A 21345-nucleotide genomic window follows, 5' to 3' on the forward strand; every position below is an offset into this window, starting at 1 on the left:
CCAAGCGGAAACCCTGGTGGCATAGTGGTTAGGTGTTACAGCTGCTAACCAAGAGGTCAGCAGTTCAAACCCACCAGGCGCTCCCTGGAAACTCTATGGGGCAGTTCTACTTTGTCCTATAGGGTTGCTATGAGTCGGAATTGACTTGACAGCAGTGGGGTTTTTGTTTGTTTGGGCTCCCCAAGCTACAGGAAAGCAGGGCTTATATGTGATTTGGGCAGCAAGATGGCAGCTGAGCAGAGGTACTAGAGAGGGAAAATTCTAGAAGGCGGCCAGAAAACAGGAGGTGACATGGTACTTGTCAGACCTCTGGCTTCGGAATAGGGTTCGAGTGATGATTTTCCTTCTGATTCGTTCCTCCTGTTGCTTCGTCCGCTGTTGAGGTCAATTAGTGATCACAGCTGGCCCTTCTGCGCATGTGGGGTGGGCCAAATCTGGCTTGGGCTAGCCTAAGGACTAATGGAAATTTAATGGCATTCGTAGGGTCAGGTTACACTCTCCACAGATTAGGATTTACAACACGTATTTTGGGGAGACACAGTTCAGTCCATTCCCCTCTCCCTCTCTTTTGAAATAAGCCTTTCAAATAAAGTCTCTTCTTACTAAGTCCAGCTTTGTTTTTATTATCTGACAAAGACTTCAAGAACCTGAAAATTGTACTCCCCTAGTGTAATGGTTAAGATTGTGTGTCCACTTGGCTGGGCCATGATTCTCAGTGTTCTGGCAGTCGTATGTGATGCTGTAGCCACTCCCCTGTTGAGATTTGATAAGTGATTGTCCCCATGGTGGGATCTGCTGTGTGTAACCAATCGGTTGAAGGGGAGTTTCCTTGGGCATGTGGTCTGCATCGAGTGTGGGCAGATACTCTGGCAGAATTCAGGCACTTTTGCTCATTCTGGATCCTGCAGCTGGCTCCTGTTCATCTGGCCTCCAGTTCTTGGGACTTGAGCTAGCAGCTTACCTGTGGTCTTGCCTGCCAATCTTGGGATTCATCCATCTTCACAGCCTGTAAGCAACCGCCCTGCCCTCCAGCCTACTAATCTTGGGTTTGCTAGCCCCTGTGACTATGTGAATCAGGAGACGCCTCTATCCTGACCCATGGACTTGGGACGTTCCAACCTCTACAACCCTGTGAGCCATGCCCTTGATATAAATCTCTCTATATATATTTGTGCACTTTACTGGTTTTGCTTCTCTAGAGAACCCAGCCTAAAACACCTAGTGTGCCCTGGATTTATCCATTCTACAAATGTTTAACGCTCTGTGCTCTGCGGCAGTGGTGGTTCTGCGGTAGAATTCGTGCTTTCCTTGTGGGAGCCCTGGGTCTAACTCCTGGCCAGGGCATCTCAAGCACAGCAGCCACTCGTCTATCAGTGGAGGCTTATGTGCCACTAGGATGCTGAACAGATTTCAGCAGTGCTTCCAGACTAAGACAGACTAGGAAGAAAGGCTTGGTGATTTACTTCCAAATATCAGCCAACGAAAACTCTGTGGGTCACAATAGCCTGATCAGCAACTTATCATGGTGATGGCACAGGACCAGGCATCGTTTCCTTTCATCATGGATGGGGTGGCCATGAGTCAGAGGCCAACTCGATGGCAGCTGACAACATAAGAACAAGATGTATTGTCTCACTGTTCTAGAGGCTGGAAGTCCAAATCAGGGTATCGGCCGTGTCGATCCCTTCTGAAGCCTTGAGGAAGAGTCAGACCTGGGTTGTGGTTATAGGATCTTTTCTGCTCAATCCTGTTTCCCTTCCCTTTGTATATTTCACAGTCATTACCTCCCAGTAAATTTCCACTCCTGATCTCATCTCAGCATCTTCTTCCTGGAAGACACAATGAATACACATGTTGAACAATGATATCGAAAGAACGCGCAGCTGCCAAACTGCTTTATTATTTTTTTTAATTCAAATGCTCAATAGATTTTCTACTTCAAATTTTCATTCATAGATGCAAATACACATATAAAAGTTGTTGTTGTTGTCATGTGTCACTGAGTCAGTTCTGACTCACAGTGACCCTATGTACAACAGAACGAAACGCTGCCCGGTCCTGTGCTATGCCAACAGTCGTCGTTATGCTTGAGCCCATTGTTGCAGCCACCGTGTCAGTCCATTTTGTTGAGGGTCATCCACTTTTTTGCTGACCCTGTACTTTACCAAGCATGATGTCCTTCTCTAGGGATTGATCTCTCCTGACAACATGTCCAAAGTATGTAAGACGTAGTCTCACCATCCTTGCTTCTAAGGAGCATTCTGGCTGTACTTTTCCCAAGACAGATTTCTGCAATCTTCTGGCAGTCCATGGTATATTCAATATTCTTTGCCAACACCATAATTGAAAGGCATCTATTCTTCTTTGGTCTTCCTTATTCATTATCCACCTTTCACATGCATATGAGGCAATTGAAAATACCATGGCTTGGGTCAGGCACACCTTAGTCTTCAAGGTGATATCTTTGCTTTTCAACACTTTAAAGAGGTCTTTTGAAGCCAATTCACCCAATGCAATGCGCCATTTGATTTCTTGACTAAGACAATCAATGGACAGGTTAATTGAAGATGCATGTGGAAGGACCAGTGTTCCGTGTTGAACAAAGTTAAAAAAGAATAACCAGGCTTTTTTTTTTTTTTTATAAAAGTTAACACTATGAAGAAGTCCCACGATATAGCTTCATTTCTGAGATTAGAAGCTGAATTCAATTGTAACCCAACACTTGGCAATAGAATGACCTTTAAGGCAAGTTGCTCCATTCTCTGACATCAATCATATTTTTGTTAACAAAAGGGTGAACTGGGAGGACAGGAGCTGGGGGGATAAATATCCACTCTCAATAATTTCTCATCCTCCAATTTCCTGCCAGTTCCTCCCACTGGCCAAACCCAACTTGGGAGCCAGAGAAAGAAAAGTCCTGTTGATACAATCAATGAGGGTCATCCTCTCAGGAGGTAAAGTAGAAGGTCAGTGAAAATGAGGGAAACCATCTGGCTTAGTCTGGGTTCTCTAGAGGAGTAAAATCGGTGATACATATACAAACATGTATAAAGAGAAATTTACTTGAAGGAAATGGTTCACGCAATTGTGAGGAAGTGGCTCACACAATTGTGGCTTCTGGCAAGCCCCAAGTCCTGGGTCAAGTGGTAGGCTGATGACCTCTGCCGGCTCATGAGGTTGCAGGGGCTGACGAACCCAAAATCTGCAGGGCAGGCGGCAGGCCAGAGACTTACACCCCAAGAACCTGAGGTCAGGTGACCAGAAGAGTACAGAGTCAAGAAAGAGTGTGAGCTTTGCCAGAACATCCATTTATATATTGGATGCAGGCCCCACCCCCACGGAAACTCCCCTTTCAACTGATTGGTTGCTCACATCAGATCACAAAATGGAAGGCGATTACATAGTGTCTGCCAAAACACTGAGAGTCATAGCTCAGCCAAGCTGACACATATCGTTAACCATCACACTCTCCTGGTATTTAGGCTCACTGGGTGTTCGAGTACTTTCTTTTTGCCCCTCCAGGTGCACTGGCCACCCTTCTCAACCTCCTAGGTTGTTCGTTGTACACCGGCCTGAAAGACAGAGAGCTATTGTAATAGATAAACCCACAAGATCTCGGTGACTTAACACAGTGGAAGATTCTTTCTTGCTCGCATGAAATTTAAAACAGTTAGGTGAGAATGATTTGGACGAGGCTAGCAAGAATCGTTGAACAACTTGAAGAATGTAATCAACGTCACTGAATTGTACATGTAGAAAGTTGAGTTGGTGAATGTTTTTGTTATGGATGTTTTTAGAGCAGTAAAATAAAAAAATTATAAAAAGATACGAAAAAAAAAAAAAAAGAGTTATCCTGGTTGATCAGACGCTCCCTTCCAAACAGAAAACATGGCAACTCCATGTGAGTCAGAGTAGAACTGTGCTCTGTAGGGTTTTTAATGGCTGAGTTTTCAGAAGTAGATTGCCATCCTTTCTTGCAAGGCACCTCTGGGTGAACTTGACCTTCCAGTGATTCAGAACCCAGGCTTCCTCCCTGTTGTGATTCTACCATCCACCACTGAGCACAATCCTTCAAGCTACGAAAGAAGAAAAATAAAATGAAAGATCATTTGCAGACGGTGTTTAGAGACCAGGCATGGAAGTGGGGCACTTAGATCCTGCTCATTGTTCATTGACTCTGACTGGACCAGGGGTCAGCACCCCAGTTAAAGACTGCCCAGTAAGGTTGCTCCATATTTTTGTTGTTGTTAGGTGCTGTCCAGTCAATCCGACTATAGTGTCCTATGTACAACAGAATGAAGCACTGCCCAGACCTGCGCCATCCTCATAATCATTATAATGCTTGAGCCCATTGTTGCAGCCACTGTGTCAATCCACCTCATTGAGGCTCTTCCTCTTTTTCGTTGACCCTCTACTTTACCAACCATGATGTCTTTCTTCAGGGACTGATCCTTCCTGACAACATTTTCAAAGTACCTGAGACGAAGTCTTACCATCCTCACTTCTAAGGAGCATTCTGGCTGTACTTCTTCCAAGAAAATTTGTTCAGTCTTCTGGCAGTCCATCGTATATTCAATATTCTTCATTAACACTGTAATTCAAAGGCACCGATTCTTCTTCGGTCTTCCTTATTCGTTGTTCAGCTTTCACATGCACATGAGGCGATTGAAAACACCACGGCTTGGGTCAGGTGCACCTTAGTCCTCAAAGTGTCATCTTTGCTTTTGAATACTTTCAAGAGGTCTTTTCCAGCAGATTTGCCCAATGCAATGTGTTGTTTGATTTCTGCTTCCATGGGTGTTGATTGTGGATCCAAGTAAAATGAAAACCTTGACAACATCAATCTTTTCTCCATTTGTTATGACGTTGCTCATTGGTCCAGTTGTGAGGATTTTTGTTTTCTTTATGTAGAGGTGTAATCCATACTGAAGGCTGTGGTCTTTGATCTTCATCAGTAAGTGCTTCAAGTCCTCTTCACTTCCTGCAAACGAGATGTGTCATCCACATATCTCAGGTCGTTAATGAGTCTTCTCCAATCTTGATGCCCTGTTCTTCTTCATATAGTCCAGTTTCTCAGATTATTTGCTCAGCACATGGATTGAATCAGCATGGTGAGAGGATACAACCCTGACACACACCTTTCCTGACTCCATATTGGAAGATGACTAGTCCAGCCAATCAGCACTTCCCCACCCAGCTGGACAGTGAATCTGGAGGGGCAAACGGAGAATGTCCAGACACTTAATGAGCCTAAACACCAGCCTGAAAGACAGCTGTTGTAACAGATTTGCTGTTGTTGTTGGGTGCCATCGAACTGCATTCCAACTCATAGCGACCCAATGTGACAAAATAGAACTGCCTCATAGGGTTTTCTTGGCTGTAATCTTCACGGGAGCAGATCACCAGGTCTTTCTCCCCTGGAGCCTCTGGGTGGGTTCCAACTGCTAGCAGAGTGCTTAACTGTTTGTGCCACCAGGGCTCCCTATTGTAACAGATAAACCCCAAAATCTCAATGACTTAACATAAGGGAAATTTATTTCTTGCTCGCTTAAAGTTTGAATCAGTTAGGTATCCCTGGTTGACCAGAAGCTCTCCTCCAAGCAGTGACTCAGGGAACCAGGCTTCCCCCAGGTTATGGCTCTATCATCCATCACTGTGCTAGTCCACATCAAGCCATGGAAGAAGCAAGCTGATGAAAGATCATTTGCAGAAGGTTTTTAGAGGCCAGGCCTGGAAGAGGAACACTTCAATTCTGCTCACAGTCCATTGACTAAAACTCAGCCATATAACACAGCAAAGGAGCCTGGGAGATACAGTCTGGCTGTGTTTGCCTGAGAAGAACAGGAAGCAGTTTTTTGGTGAATGGCTAACCAATCTCTGGGAAGGCAGCAAACAAATCATTACCAAAAAAAGTTGTAATAAGATGTACAAAGCAGTCAGTACAGGGAGCTATAAAATTATATAACAGGGAAATCTTGCTTAATTTGGGAGTAGAGGTTAAAGAAGGTGGTCCCTGGAAGCAGAGATGTTTAAGATGAACCCTGAAGAATGAGTAGGAGGTGACTAGGTGGAAGGGAGAGAAGCTCAAGAGGAGCAATGAAAAGGGTTTGCAACTTCAGAAATACCAACAGGCAATAGCTGAGAAGCAGGAAATAGAAGCCAAAAGGAGGTCAAAGTGGATGAGGGGGAAGCAAACAAAAAAAAAAAAAAGTTGCCATCTAATCAACTCTGATTCCTGGTGATCCCATATGTATCAGAGTAGAACTGTGCTCCATAGGGTTTTCAATGGCTGATTTTTCTGAAGTAGATCATCAGGCTTTTCTTCTGAGACACCTCTGGGTGAACTCAAACTTCCAGCCTTTCAGTTATCAGTGGAGCATGTTACCGTTTGCACTACCCGGGGACTCCAGATGAGGAGGGTGAATTCTTCTGCAGAAATAGGCAGGGACTGGCTAACCCAGGACCTTGTAGGAGTCCTAAGACTTGTCTGTATGGTTGTCAACAACAACAAAAAAAAAACAAACCCGTTGCCTTCCAGTCGATTCTGACTCATAGCTACCCTATAGGACAGAGCAGCACTGCCCTATAGGGTTTCCAAGGAGAGAAGGATAGATTCAAACTGTTGATCTCTCAGTTAGCAGCTGAGCTCTTGACCAGCACTCCTATAGTTGGCAAACAGAAGTCAAATCTGTGGACCCTGACCTTACCATATTGGACCAGGGATCAGTGCCCAAGCCAAAGTCTGCCCAGTAGGGTTGAGCCATATTGGAAGGTGACTAACCCAGCCAGTCAGCTCTTCCCCAGCACACATCCAGCTTGCCCATGGTTCTGAAGTATCTTTGCAGACCTATCTAGCGATCCCAGTCAACGGTTTGGACATGTCAAAATAATCTGGAGTTTTGATGTTTAGGGCCATGGTTTCATGGGACATACCAGATAATTGGCCTAAACGTGTTCAGTGCTTCTGGCCTAAACATGTTCAGTGCCTCTGTTCTACCTCCTAGTTCATTGTGTAGTGCCTGGGGTCTTAAAAGATTGCAAGTGGCCATCCAAGGCACAACAATTGTTCTCTATTGGCCTGGAGCAAAAGAGGAAGAAGGACAGTTAAGAATAGAGGGAATGGAATGTGTGGCTAATTGTCTCCTTTGCATGAGACCAGAATAACCGGGTGCCCAACTACCATTACTGAATGTTATGATCAAAGATTCTGTAGAAGAATCCTGATAAGAAGAGGGAAAATGCACAACAGAACTTCAAATTCTCATGGAATCCAGACTTTTTTAAGCCTTGGAGGCTGGATGAACCCCTAAAAATATTTCCCTGAGATAATCTTTAAACTTTAAACCAAAAGTATTGCCAGTAGTCTTCTTAAAACCAAACAATGGTTTAGCTTAGCTAATAAAGAATGTCTGCCTTGAGCATTATGCTCTTTTAAGAGCTATCTATACAGGATCAACTTGACAACAGCAACTCAAAAGATTAGATAGGAGCCTCAGGGGACAGTGAGTTTATGTGAAAGGGAAAGGTGGAAAGACGTCAAAAAAGGAAGATGAGAATGGTTGCGCAACTCCAAGAATGTAATCGGTGTCACTGAGTGGCTCATGTAGAAACTGTTGAATTGGGGTATGTTTTGCTGTGTATATTCTCAACAACAAAATAAAGAAAATAATTTAAAAATCCAGTGAATTAGTTTTCTATTGCTGCATAGGAATTATGGGTCAGTCCTACTCTGTCCTATAGGGTCACTATGAGTTGGAATCAACTCAATGGCACCTGGTTTTTCTGTTTTGTTTTGTTACTGCAGCATACAGATTACCACAAATTTGTTGTTACTGATTGCCATGGAGCCAGCCCCAACTCATGGCAACCCCAGGCACAAAGGAACGAAATGCTACCTGGTCCTGTGTCATCACCGTGATTGGTTGCGGACAGGACCACTGTGATCCACGGGGTTTTCATGGCTGATTTTTCAAAGGCAGATCTTCAGGACTTTCTTTGTAGCCTGTCTAAGTCTGGAAACCTGTTCAGCATTCTAGCAACATGCAGACCTCCACTCCCAGGTGGGTGGTGGCTGTGCCTGAGGGGTGGTGGCTGTGCCTGAGGGGCACTGGCTGGGAATCGAACCTGGGTCTCCTGCATGGGAGGTGAGAATTCGACCACTGAACAGTTAGTCCCTCACACCACAGTGAGCTCAGGCATAACAGCGATTGCGGGCATGGCTCAGGACCAGGCAATGTTTCATTCTGTTGTACTATGAGTCAGAACTGACTCGATGACACCTTCCAACAACAGAGATTGTTAAAACAATAAAAAGACATGACTAATATTTCATTAACCGATACGGCATCTGTTCGCCAGTAATTGTGAAAATGTGTATAAGGTAGCCAAATTTCTAGAAAAATTCACTTACTAAAACTGAATCAAGAAGTAATATAAAGTCAAAATAATCTTAAACCTGTGAAATAAGAGGAATAATTACTTTAAAAACCTTCCCACTGCTGAAGATACACAGAGAAAACATTTAATAAAATTCAACATTTATTCACGATTTAAAAAATTCCTTAACCTGATAAAGGTTATCTAAAAAACCTTGTAGCAAACATCATACTTACTGGTGAAACAGTGAAAGCATTCACTTAAAGATCAGGAAAAAGACAATATCTCATTTTAAGGTTTTTTTTTTTTTTTCAAGGGTCTTGTGCTGACTGTAAACATCAATTGCATTGTATCAACAGACTGTAAGAAAATATAATTTCAAGACGAGATACCATTGGCAATAGCATAAACAAGTGTAGCACACTTAGAAATAAATTAAAATGGTGCAAATTATTTACGGAAGTAATTATGAAAACTTTTTTGAGAAACATTAAAGAAAACTTACATAAATTTCATTGATTGGGATGTCATAAAGATAGCAAATAACCAGTTGCCTTTGGGTCGATTCCCTCTCATAGCAACCCTTTAAAACCAAAAAAACCAAACCCACTGCCGTCGAGTTGATTCCAACTCATAGCGACCCTTTAGGACACAGTAAAACTTGCCCCATGTGGTTTTCAAGGAGCAGCTGGTGAACTCAAACTGCTGACCTTTTGGTTATCAGACTGAGCTCTTAACCACTGTGCCACCAGGGCTCCATAAAGATGTCAGTACTCTCTAATTTGATTCAGTGCCGCTCTAATAAAAATCTCAACATAGTTTTTCACGGAACTCAGGCCTTTTGGGCAGACCCGGCCTCTGCTCTGGCAAGTATTATAAAGCTCTTTAGCGCCACCAATAAGTGCCTGGGGGCATCCTACTCCTCCAGGAAGCCTCCTGCCCAAAGACATCCAGTTCTCTCTTTCCCTGGACCAGGAAGCCCGCTGCGCAGTTTCCTGCTGGTTCTCCCCATGCTGATTCTCTGCCACCACTTCCCACCATCTCGCACCTCCTCCCATGTTACAGTTCTCTGTCTTCTGGGTCTAGGAGATTCTCAGCACAGGGACCTCTGGTCCAAAGGACACGATCCACTCCTGACTCTTCTTTCTTGGTGGAGGTGAGGTCCCCCTTTCTGCCTCTGGGATGGCTCATTTTAAGCCTAGTGGAATGGCAAAACCAACCAATCTCCTTGTTAGAGTTCCTTACACCTTATTTCCATGGCCCCACTCCCACAAGTGAAGCCCTGGTGGCACAGTGGTTAAGAGCTCAGCTGTTAACCAAAAGGTCAGCAGTTCAAATCCACCAGGTGCGCCTTGGAAACCCAATGGGGCAGTTCTACTCTGTCCCATAGAGTTGCTATGAGTCAGAATTGATGGCACACAACAAGGACAACAACCCCCACAGGGTGCCATGCACCTTATTCGCATTATTAGCAAGCTTGGTGGGCCACAAACACCTTATTTGCATAGTCCCACCCGGTCACTTGGTGGGAGTTATGAGACCATGGCAAGAAAGGCCATATAAAAGCAATCCATCACACAGCAGGGAGGAAGATCTTTGATTAAAAGTGTCATTTTCACGACATCACATCAAGGGTACTGCATTCGACAGGGCATACAACTGCTGATGTTGACTCTGGTCACCTGGTTGAAGTAGTGTTTGTCACGCAGACATTCTTTACTAATTAAGCTAAATTATTGTTTGGTTTAAGAAGACTTCAGGGGATATTTTTAAGGTTTAAAGTTTACCTTAGGGCAATAGATTTGGGGGTTCATCCAGCCTCCATGGCTCCAAACAGTCTGGATCCCATGAGAAGTTGAAATGAAACTAAGATTTGCAAAGATTCTTTTTAACAAACAAAGTTCCCTACACCTGAACTTTAGATGCAAATGGTGTGTCCTGTTCAAGTAACATCCACTCCCTTAGAAGTCTATGATTCTGTCTGGTTATCTTAACTTTTTGCCCTCGAAACAACATTAAAACTGACATTGGTTTCCAAAAAGATAAATACCTGCAAGTTCTAGTTTCTCAGCCTCAGCACTGTTGATGTTTTGGGCACTACAGACCATTCTGCATTGTGGGGGATGTCCTGTGCATTGTAGGGTGTTGAGCAGCAACCCTGCCCTCCACCCACTAGATGCCAGTAGCACCCACCTGCCCGGCTGTGACAACCAAAACTGTCCCCAGACCAAAAACCAAACCAGTTGCCGTCAAGTCGATTTTGACTCATGGTGACCCCAGGTATTTGTCAGAGTAGGGCTGTGCTCCGTAGGGTTTTCAACAGCTGCCTATTAGAAAGGAGATCGCCAGGCCTTTCTTCTAAGGAGCCTCTGGGTGGACTCCAACCACCAACCTTTCAGTTAGCAGCTGAGTGCTTAGCTGTTTGCACCTCCCAGACACTCTAAAAATGTCTCAAGGTGTTGCTAAATGTCCCCAGAGGGAACAAAATCACCCCACTTCAGAATCAACGAGGTAGGTGATAAACACTGAGTTTCCTTTCCCTATTTGAAGAGAGTCAGAAAGTCCCTGTTTCATTTCAATTCAGGTTCTAAATATTTCCTCAATTGCATTAGTATTCCCTCCTTTGATCTTCCATGAGTAACTTAGAAAGTCTGTAAGATACCAACCCTCTTGCTGAGATGTGATTATTATCCAGTACGAAGTCAAACTGTAAATATGCAGTGGCTTTGTCTATGGTCCGTATATGTGGCCATGAGGTCAAGTTTGAATCTAAACTGTTTAAATCCTCCCTAACTTATTGTCTCCTTAAGCTATCAGTTGCTAACAGAGGTGCTTTAAAAATCTATTGCTATGATAGTGCCCACCAGCCATCCATCAGCTTGTTGTACTGTGGTGGCTGCGTGGTGCTGGGATACTGGAAACTCTGCCACCGCTGTTTCAAATACCAGCAGGTTCACACGTGGTGGACAGGTTTCAGCGGAGCTTCCAAACTCAGACAGATGAGGAGGAAAGGCCCAGTGATCTACTTCTGAAAATTAGCCAATGAAAACCACCTGGATGACAACAGACTATTGTCCCATATGTGCTGGAAAATGAGCCTCCTAGGTTAGAAGACACTCAAGCTACACAGTGGCCAAGACAATGGACGCAAACATGGCAATGATCACAGAGATAGCCCAGGACCAGGCAGTGTTTCTGTTCTGTCGTACAGCCATGAGTTGGAGCCGGCTCCGCCGGCACTAACTACAATGGTAGTGTAGTTGTCTATTCCCGAGGAGTTTGGTCAGTTTTTGGTTTGATTTCTTTGGAGATTATGGAGCCAAAAGGTCGATAATTACTTTAAAACAAAGATGAGAACGTAACGGGACAGAGTAATCAGATTAATGGAAATAAAACAAGCAGAATGGAAATAAGGTGAATGTTCACCCATTATAAAGAATGTAACCAATGTCACTGAACAATTTGTGTAGAAATTGTTGAATGGGAACCTAAACTTCTACGTAAACCTCCACCAAAAACGCAGTATTATTAAAAAAAAAAAAAAAACAGAAAAGAAAAAAAAACCTGTGAACCAGAGTCCTAATTGGACACACATGGGGTCACCATGAGTTGGCGTTAACTCACGGCAACTTGTTTGGTTTTTACGGAGTTATATCAATAATCTAATGACCAGTATGGCCATACTCATTTGTGTCAGGTCATTGTCAGCTCTGGCCACTCAGGAAGGGCTTGGGGGACAAGCTTTTGTTTTCGTTTTTATTGTACTTTAGATGAAGGTTTACAGAGCAAACTAGTTTCTCATTAAACAGTTAGTACATATATTGTTTCGTGACATTGGTTGCCAACCCAACATGTCCACACTCTCCTCTTCTGGACCTTGGGTTCCCCATTACCAGATTTCCTGTCCACTCCTGCCCTCCCATCCCTGGCCCCGGGCTGGTGTGCCCATTTAGTCTCCTCTTGTTTTATGGGCCTATCTAATCTTTGGCTGAAGGGTGAACCTCAGGAGTTCTATAACAGTGTCTGGGGGCCATACTCTCAAGGGTTTCTCCAGTCTCTGTCAGGCCACTAAGTCTGGTCTTTTCTTTGTGTGAGTTAGAATTTTGTTCTACATTTTTCTCCAGCTCTGTCCGGGACCCTCTATTGTGATCCCTGGCAGAGCAGTCAGTGGTAGCCAGGCACCATCTAGTTGTGCTGGACTCAGTCTGGTGGAGGCTGTGGTAGATGTGGTCCATTAGCCCTTTGGACTCATCTTTCCCTTGTGTCTTTGGTTTTCTTCCTTCTCCTTTGCTCTAGGCAGGGTGAGACCAGTGTTGTATCTTAGATGGCCACTCACAAGCTTTTAAGACCCCAGACACTACTCACCAAAGCAGAATGTAGAACATTTTCTTTATAAACTGTTACGCCAGTTGAGCTAGATGTTCTCCGAGGCCATGGGAGGGACAGGCTCTTGGTAAAGGGGTGGAGATGTCAGGCAAATAACATTCACCCCCACAGCTGGGCCTCCATTGCCTACTCTGCACCGTCCTCTCTGTCAGGCCAGGCCAGTGCAGCCCAAATTCTCCCACCTTGGCCTCACCCCCTCCCATCCCTCCACCTAGATCCCACCAAGGACCTCCTCCATGGAAGCTTCTCTGTCCACCCCAGTCCGTCCCTTTCATCCTGCGTCTGTAAAGAGCAAAGGTCCAGCCAGTTTATTCCGGCCAGTGGGCATACAGTCTTCACGGTGGGGGAGCTGGTCAGATCTGGAGAGGGGGCAGTGGTGTTCACGGTGGGGGAGCTTGTCAGATCTGGAGAGGGGGCGGCGGTGTCCTGGTGAATGTTTAACAGCGAGCTCTCCAGAGAAAACAAAATCAATGTGTATGTGCACGTGTGGGAGTCCCGGGGTGATGCAAATGGTTAAGTGCTCAACTACTAGCGGAAAAGTTGGTAGTTCAAACCCACCCAGAGGTGCCTTGGAAGAAAGGCCTGGCAATCTGCTTCTGAAAGATCACAGCCTTGAAATCCCTGTGGAGCACACTTCCATTCTGCACACACGGGGTCACTATGAGTCAGAACTGACTGGATGGCAACTAACAACGACAACCTATGTGTGTGTATGTACTGGTATAAATGATAGGTAGCACACAATTTACAAATAATAATAAAATATGAAATAATCTTTGTTATGGATTAGAATTGCGTCCCCCAAAAAGATGTGTCGGAATCCTAACTGCCTGTACCTATGGAGGAGACCTTGCAGCACAATGGTTAAGGGCTCAGCTGCTCACCAAAAGGTTGGCAGTTCGAACCCACCAGCTGCTCCTTGGAAACCCTATGGGGCAGTTCTACTCAGTCCTGTAGGGTTGCTATGAGTCTGAATGGACTCAACAGCAATGGGTTTGGTTTTTTGTTGCTGTTGGCACCTGTGGATACACTATATTTTACACAAATAATGAGCACCTTCTACATCTGTTTGCCAACCACTCCCTCCCCCGCCAAGGTATTTTCATAAGCACTGCTATGCCAATTTCTTTTACATGTTGCTGTAAAAAAAATTAGCATAGCATGCTTATGAAAATACCTCATGAGGAGGGAGTGGTTGGCAAACAAATGTAGCCGGCAAACAAATGGAGACCGTGCGTATTTTTCGTAAAAATACAGTAATCTCATTTGGGAATAGGGTTTCTTTGTTATGTTAATGGACACTGATAGTATACGGTGGGTCCTAAACCTAATCACTTTTGAGTGATGTGAAGAGCAGCCTAGGCACAGACAACAAGCACAAACGTGGGAAGACAGAAGCCCCGTGAAGATCTCCAAGGAATTGAAGAACAGAAACTGAAGAGTCAAGGATCTTCCCCTAAGCTGACAGAGAGAGAGCCTTCTCCTAGAGCTAGGGCCCTGACTTCAGTCTTCCCACTGTGAGAAAATAAATTTCTGTTCTTTAAAGCCACCTGCTTGTGGTATTTCTGTTACAGCAGCACTAGCTAAGAAACTCTTCGTGGCAAATTCCAAATGGTCAATTGATTATTAAGGTCTCAAACAGTGGCATGAACGGTTTACCTCAACCGTTAACCTCAGGGTTGGTAGTTTGGACCCACCAAGCAGTACCATGGAAGAAGAGGCCTGGCAGTCTACTTCCATTAAAATTGTTGTTAGTTGCTGTCAAGTCGATGCCAACTCATGACGGCCCCATGTGCGCAGAGTAGAACTGTTCCATGGGATTTTTAAGACTGTGACCCTTTCAGAAGCAGATCACCAGGCTATTACAGCCAAGAAAACCCTATGGAGCTATCAGACTCAATGCAGCAGCAACTAACAGCAACAACGAACTGATTTTCATAGAACACTCTCCTGGATTTTTCCCAAACTCTTGGGCCCACAGCCAACCCATGGTTGCAATTGACAAACGAGTGAAGTTTGAACAATGAATTAGGTTGATGTTTGCCTTTATGGTGAAGACTTAGATCAGATGAAATAAAAAAGGATGTATGGCTGCATTTCACTTGCTTGTAAATGACGTAAGCAAGTTCTTTGCTGAATCAGACGACGGTTTTAAAAGGACAGACAACTTCCTCAATTGTTTGTGCTATTCACAACGCAACAGCTACAGACAAGACACATTTTCAAGTTTAACCTACACTGTTAAGATTATCATTTTCTCCATCACTTCCTTCCATCTAGAAAATCCACAAATAGTAAACCAAGCTCTGGTTTGTAGCGTCTGCTGATTCCTGTGGTGTCAATACTCCCACAATGGCCAATTTCCAGCTACCAGCCTGAAGTCAGCAAGCAAGGGAGTTGAGATTTACCACAGGATGCCATTATACAGTATTTCCACCACAGAGATACAATGTATGGAAATAACCTCACCACCTCCCCCTTACATCTGTCATTTGGTGTACTGCGGTGGCTCCCGTTTTGTGATGATGCTGGAAACTATGCCAGCAGTATTTCCAGGGCCACTCATGGTGGATAAGTTTCATAAGAGCTTCCAGACTATGACAGACTAGGAAGAAAAGACTGGCGATCTACTTCTGAAAATTCACCAATGAAAATCTTATGGATCACAACAGAGTATTCTCTGAGGATAGTGCTGGAAATTGAGCCCCCCAATTGGCAGGCGCTCAAAATACACAAGGGACTCAAACAAACCCATGATCATGGGGATGGTGTAGGACAGGGCCATCTTTTGTTCTGTTGTCTATAGGGTCGCCATGAACTGGAGCGGATTCAATGGCAAGTAACAACAACAACCTCAAGAGCATAGGTAGTAGTAAAACGGGAACAATAAAATCCTAGAGCTTCAGATAGTTATGTCTCGAATAAGATAACCCAGGTAAAGCACATGGAAAACTGTCTGACGCGTGGTAAATGCTCAAGACACAGTAGTCATTAAATTTATGAATATTGTATTATCTGTACCATGCAGTCTCACATGGTCTTAAATGGCCCAGTCAGAGAGGCCCAATAATTACTAGTTGGATGAATGAAGGAGGCCAGCACAACAAAAGCTAACAAGTTACCCCAAAAGCTAGCCCCATGAATTACACGAGGGGCCTGGGCTGTATCTTTATTTCTCTCATAATAACATAAATAAGTTTTTTTGGTTGTTCCAGCAGGTTCACAGTACCAGGCACATAGCATATGCTCAATAAATAGAAGTCGAATGGATTAATATAAAGTGCACCGTCTGAGACTAGGCCCAGAATAAATAGAGTTCGACTTGGGGGCAGGAGTGGACAGAGACCAGAGTCGTAATTCCCAGGGCATCTTCTTGGAGAACTCAGCAGCAGGGATCCCTGCCCAGCCCCGTGAGGTAGAGCAGCCGGCCCAAAGCAGGGGCCTGACCCAAGGAAGGCAGGATTCAGTCTCGAGCCACGTGGGCGGCACCCAGGCGTCATGCAGGCTGCGGAGAGGGCAGTCCCAGTCGGACAGGGGCTTCTGGGGCCACGCGGAAGAGGCCCAGGACTGTGGCGCCCTGGGTCAGCTGCCAGGCAGGGTGCGCTGCGGCCGAGGCGCGCAGGTGGACAGCCAGGCGCTGCCCGACGCTCAGGCGCAGCAGGTGGCCCCGGGAGCCTCCCGCAGAGTCTAAGGATGCTGTCGGCAGGGCCACGGTGAGGGTCAGGGCAGCCCGGTCAGGCTGCAGGTGCAGGGCCATGGAGACCCAGCCCGAGCCCTCACCAGCCACCACGCGCTGCAGCTCCAGGCGCAGGAAGACGTAGTAGATGCCGCCCTCGGCCACCACCAGCTCCCGGCTGAGCGCATCATAGCTCAGGCCCGGTGCCAGGAACACGCCTGCCAGGCCCGAGTCGCTGTGCCAGCTCAGGGTCCCATTGGTCAGCTGTGCTGGTGGGAGGGGAGAGGGGTACGGTGAGCAGGACTGGGGATGCTATGGGGAAGGGAGGAAAAAGGGAATGGGACGAGACTCAGCGGGGGGAGGGGAAGAACCCAACTGGGGAGGAGGGGATGAGACCTAAGAAGGGGGAGGAGACAAGGTCCAAGGAAGGGAAGGGGACAAGGCTCAATGGAGGGAGGCGATGCCTCAAAGGCGGGAGGAGTCAGACCCAATAGGGGGTAGGAGGCCGACCCAAAGAGACCGGTGGAGACTAGACGCAACAGGGAGGAGGGATGAAACTCAGAAAGGAGGAGAAGACAAGACCCAGCTGGGGGAAGGGGGCTAAGTAAAGGGATACGGTGACTCTGAGGGATGGAGGGGGTTTCCAGAGGGAGGTGTGGCTGGAAAAGGAAAGGCCTGATGGACAGGAGGGGAGGATGGACAGGAGGGGAGCAGAGGATTTTCAGGAATGGACTATCCAAGAGGAAGAGTAGGGAAGGGAGGAGACTGAATTGGGGGGAGTGTCAGAAAAGGTCGGCAGTTTGAATCCTACAGCCGCTCCTTGGAAACCCTATGGGGCAGTTCTAGTCTCAGGCAAATGGTTTGGTCAGAGAAGACTTCCAGTCAGAGAAGACTTCCAGAACTAGGAGAGGAGAAGGGGACTAGGAGGAGGAGGAGGAGAGTTGGGGAAGTTGGAGAGGAGGGAGAGGCGTTGGGGAAAGGGTCCGGGGAGAAGAGGGGGGTAGAGGGAACTGGGGAGGAGGCAGGAACTCTGAAAAGAGAAGGGAAGGCTCCTAGAGGAGGGGTAGGGGAGAGGAGGGTCTTCTAGGGGGAGGGGAAATGGGGGTGGGAAGAGGGCTGCCAACTCCCAAAGCCAAAGTGGAGGGGGAGGAAGTATTGGAGGAGGACTGTAGGGGCTCTGAGAGGGCGGGGTCTGAGGTGGCACAGATGGGGGTGGTTTGGGAGACAGTGAGCAGGATGGGGGCTGTGGGAAGTGGGATGTGGGTGGTGGGAAGTGGCGCAAGATACTCACCACTGCTGGCCACCAGCTGGGCGAAGCCATCCTATAGAGGGAGGAAAGGAGGGCAGTTAGTGGTGGCTCCACGGCGTCCACCACCCCCCGGAAGGCGCGAGTCACCGCCCCCCATCTGCGTGGGCCTTGAGCCCTCCCCTTTCCAGTGTTCTGAAAGAACACAGTCACACACACACACACACACACACACACACACACACCCCTAAAGTCGGTGGCTCAACCCGCCTCAACCTGTGCTGTTTGCAAGGTCAAAACCGCAAGGGAGGATGCGGAAGGGAAAGAGAGGAGAGATCCCTCCACTCCACTGCTAACCAAAAGGTTGGGAGTTTGAACCCACTCAGGGGTGACGTGGAAGAAAGGCCTGGTGATCTGCTCCAGTAAAAGTTGGTGCTGCTGGTCCCATAGAATCGCTGTCCACTCATAGCCACCCCATGTAACAGAGTAGAACTGTTCCATAGGATTTCTCAGGCTGTAATCTTTCCTGGAGCAGATCCCCAGGCCTTTCTCCCGAGGAGCCTCTGGGTGGCTTCAACAGCCAGCCCTTCGGTAGCAGCTGACCTCTGAACAGTTGTTCCTATAGAGAGGTTAGTTCTACTCTGACAAACACGGGGTGGTCATGAGGGAGAATGGAGTCTGGCCCCGGGTTTCGTTTTCGGTCTGGAGGTCTTGAGATGGAAAAATGGTCCCCCGCCGCCCACCCCCGGCCAGGAGTCCAGGAGCGAAGAGAGGTTCTCCCGGGTCAGGAAATGAAGTGGATGTCTCCTCAGCGGTTGGGGTCAGGACAGAGAAAGGGCCCCCCCGGGCCTAGGATGCAGAAGGGGTCTCCTCGGGTGCAGGATGGAGGAATCTCCCCGAAGTCCTGGATGGAGAAGGGGGTCCCCTCCAGGGTCCAGAATGGAGTAGGGGTCTCCCCGGGGTGCGGGATGGAAAAGGGGTCTCCTCCGGATGCCGGGTGGAGAAGAATCCCAGAGGGACGGCAGGGTCTCCCCGGCCCCGCGTAGCCCGGGTCGGGACGCAACTCACCTGCGGGCAGTCGGGGCAGCGGAAGCGGGCGCCCGGCTGGGGCTCGGGGCCGGCGTGGGGGCTCGGGCTGGGCACGGGGCCGGGCGCGGCGGGCACTAGCCAGAAGCGCGCTGCGCAGGTGACACAGGCGGCGGCCAGCAGCAGCAGCGAGGCACCCAGCACCCAGTCGAGCCGGCGACAGGCGCTGACGCGGGACGCGGGCAGCTGGGCCTCGGGATCCGGGGTGGCTTCGACGAGGGGGCGCATGGCCAGCGGCTGGCGGCTGAGGTCGGGGACTTGCGCGCGGCTATTTATAGCAGTGGCTGACTTGCCCCTGGGCTTTCCGGGGCGGGGACATCCCCAGCGGGACCGCCCAGTCGCCCGACACCCTTTCTGCCCGGCTCGGGGGTGGGGATGAGGAGCCGGTAGCTCCTTCCCGGCCCTCCCCTTCCGGACCGTGTCACTCTTACTTAGTTCCAACTTGCGCTCACTAACTTTCTCCTCCTTGGGTCTCTCCATCGCCGGGACTGCTGCCCTCAGCTTCTCTGTCCCTCTCTCTCTCCAGGCCCCCCGTCTCCTCTCTCCCCCTCTGTCTCTCTTTGCATCCCTGGTTCTCTCTCTCTCTCTCTCTCTCTGTGGGTGTAGATGAGTGGGTGGGTGCCTCCTTGGAACTGTCAGATACAAGCGATCTCAAATGGGTGGTTGAGAACTTGCTGTGAGCGCCGTGCTAAGCACACAGTAAATGCTCAATAAACGTGCCCTCTTCTCCTGAGCAGTATTACTGGGCGTCTCTGCGTGCCTCTCTGCCTTTCTCCGTCTCTATCGATCGTCTCTGCAGAGTGCAGCAAGGGATTTCTCTGTCTCCCTGCCTTCTGTCTCCGTCTCTCCCTGTCTCGTCTCTCACTTTATGTGCATCTCTCTGTCTCTTTTCCCTCCTTGTCACTCTCAGCCCCCCAACACTGGGGCCCCCCCAAGCCCAACCCTTCTTTAGAGGGGTCAGGGCTCAGCCAGCCCTCAGCCCTTTCCTTCCCTGGAGCGCAGGCCCCGCCCCCAGCACCATGCTCAGCCCCTCCCCCATCCTTCCTCATCCTCCCTAGGATCCTGGGCCTTCCCTGGCCTGCCCCCACCCACCTACCTGGACCCTGCAGCAAAAGGCTGGAGAGTCCAGGCCCTGAAATCCCCCGGATAAGAAAGGCAGAGTCTTGAATGGGGTGAAGGAAACTCGAATTTCCCGTTTGCTTTGGTGCAGGTGGGGGCGGGAGGAGGAGCAGAGACAAGTCAAGGCCCGGCCCCAAATGAGGAAGCTGCCCAGATGGCGCTGTGGGCAGCCAGGGAAAGCCCTGCTTTGCCCACAGCGCCTTGGTGGACATTAGGCGGCTCCCTCCCCTCCCTGGGCCTCACTTTCCCTGTGGAAAAACGGAGGGTGGGCCGGACACTCCACCTCTCTCAACCCCTCCAGTAGGGTCAACAGCCCATGGGATGCTGGGAAATTTTGGTTCAACTGAGCACATGTCTTGTGATACCAGCTGTGTCTGACCCTGATTTGGGCTTCCCTGGGAAATTACAGAGAAAACAATAATGATACCGGCTGGCTTTGATGGAATGTTCCAAGGTGGTAGGTGCTTCTGTTATACCAGTAGTTCTCCCAGTGTGACTCTGGAATCCACAGCACCAGCTTCACCTGGGAATTTGTCAGCTATGCAAATTCTAGCACCCCCAGCCCAGCCCAGCCCAGTTGCTTGGAGTCCATTCTGATTCGTGGTGGCCCGAGCTGTGTCAGAGTAGAACTGTGGTCCATAGAGTTTTCAATAGCTGTGACCTTTCTGAAGTAAACACCAGGCCATTCCTCCAAGGTGCTTCTGGGGGAGGGCATGGACTCACTGCCAACCTTTCAGTTAGTAGCCCAGTGCTTAACCATTTGCCCCACACAGGAACTCCCAATCCAGACCCACTGAAAAGTGGGCAGTCGGGGTGGGGGTGGGGGGCCTCAAATCTGAGTTTCATCAAGCCTTCCAGAAGATTCTGACATTCAGTCAAATTTGAGAAGCCATTGCATTGTTTGTGCCACGGTTGTTCCCCTGCACCCACTCTGCCCTCCACCTGGAATGTTCCTCCCCCGAATCTGCAGCTAGTGAGCACAGTCTCACCATTCCTATGTCGGTTCAAACCATCCACCTGCTGTCTTGCTATGTGCCCTAAGTTGATCTCAACTCATAGCAACCCCATGTGACAGAGAAGAACTGCCTCATAGGGATTTCCAGGCTGTGATCTTCATCACCAGGTCTTTCTCCCGCAGAGCCACTGGGTGGGTTCGAACCACTGACCTTTTGGTTAGTAGCCAAATGCTTAACCGTTGTGCCACCAGGGCTGCTTATCTATCTGCCAAAGATGAAAAACTGAGCACCCACTTCCTACTTTCACTCCTTCCCAAAACCCCAGTTGGTGATAGCTAATTAAGGCTTTAGCCCAAAATAATAAGCCAGCAGGGTGGAGAACCAAATACCATCTCCCTAGAATTCCATCAGCAAAACCACCCACTCCCCAGGGCTCAGTAATTGGTGACAAATGCGGCAAAGTGAGTATGGTGAATGGCAGCCAGAATAAAAGCATTTGC

At 48.0% G+C, this 21345-nt stretch overlaps 1 protein-coding gene across 1 annotated transcript; it reads right to left on the reverse strand.

Moving 5' to 3' along the window:
- Nucleotides 1-1296: 1296 nt before the first annotated feature.
- On the reverse strand, nucleotides 1297-19773 carry TNFSF9 (TNF superfamily member 9). Its single transcript, XM_003421683.3, has 3 exons — nucleotides 18753-19773; nucleotides 17730-17760; nucleotides 1297-16707 (listed from the first exon to the last, which is right to left on the reverse strand). Exons 1-3 carry the CDS (start codon nucleotides 19248-19250, stop codon nucleotides 16259-16261), a joined length of 978 nt encoding a protein of 325 aa, XP_003421731.1. The 5' UTR covers nucleotides 19251-19773; the 3' UTR covers nucleotides 1297-16258.
- Nucleotides 19774-21345: the final 1572 nt, after the last annotated feature.

Source organism: Loxodonta africana, chromosome 3, assembly GCF_030014295.1.
Source record: "Loxodonta africana isolate mLoxAfr1 chromosome 3, mLoxAfr1.hap2, whole genome shotgun sequence".
In the NCBI taxonomy this organism is placed as follows: domain Eukaryota; kingdom Metazoa; phylum Chordata; class Mammalia; order Proboscidea; family Elephantidae; genus Loxodonta; species Loxodonta africana.

What these genes read in the sequence shown, in the direction of transcription:
- TNFSF9 (XM_003421683.3), bottom strand. Translation starts at nt 19,250, where the DNA reads ATGGAGAGACCCAAGGAGGAGAAAGTTAGTGAGCGCAAGTTGGAACTA. An exon ending in GCTGCCCCGACTGCCCGCAG is followed by an intron (nt 17,761 to 18,752) that starts GTGAGTTGCGTC and finishes CTCCCTCTATAG; the next exon opens with GATGGCTTCGCCCAGCTGGT. An exon ending in CCAGCTGGTGGCCAGCAGTG is followed by an intron (nt 16,708 to 17,729) that starts GTGAGTATCTTG and finishes CCCTCCCACCAG; the next exon opens with CACAGCTGACCAATGGGACC.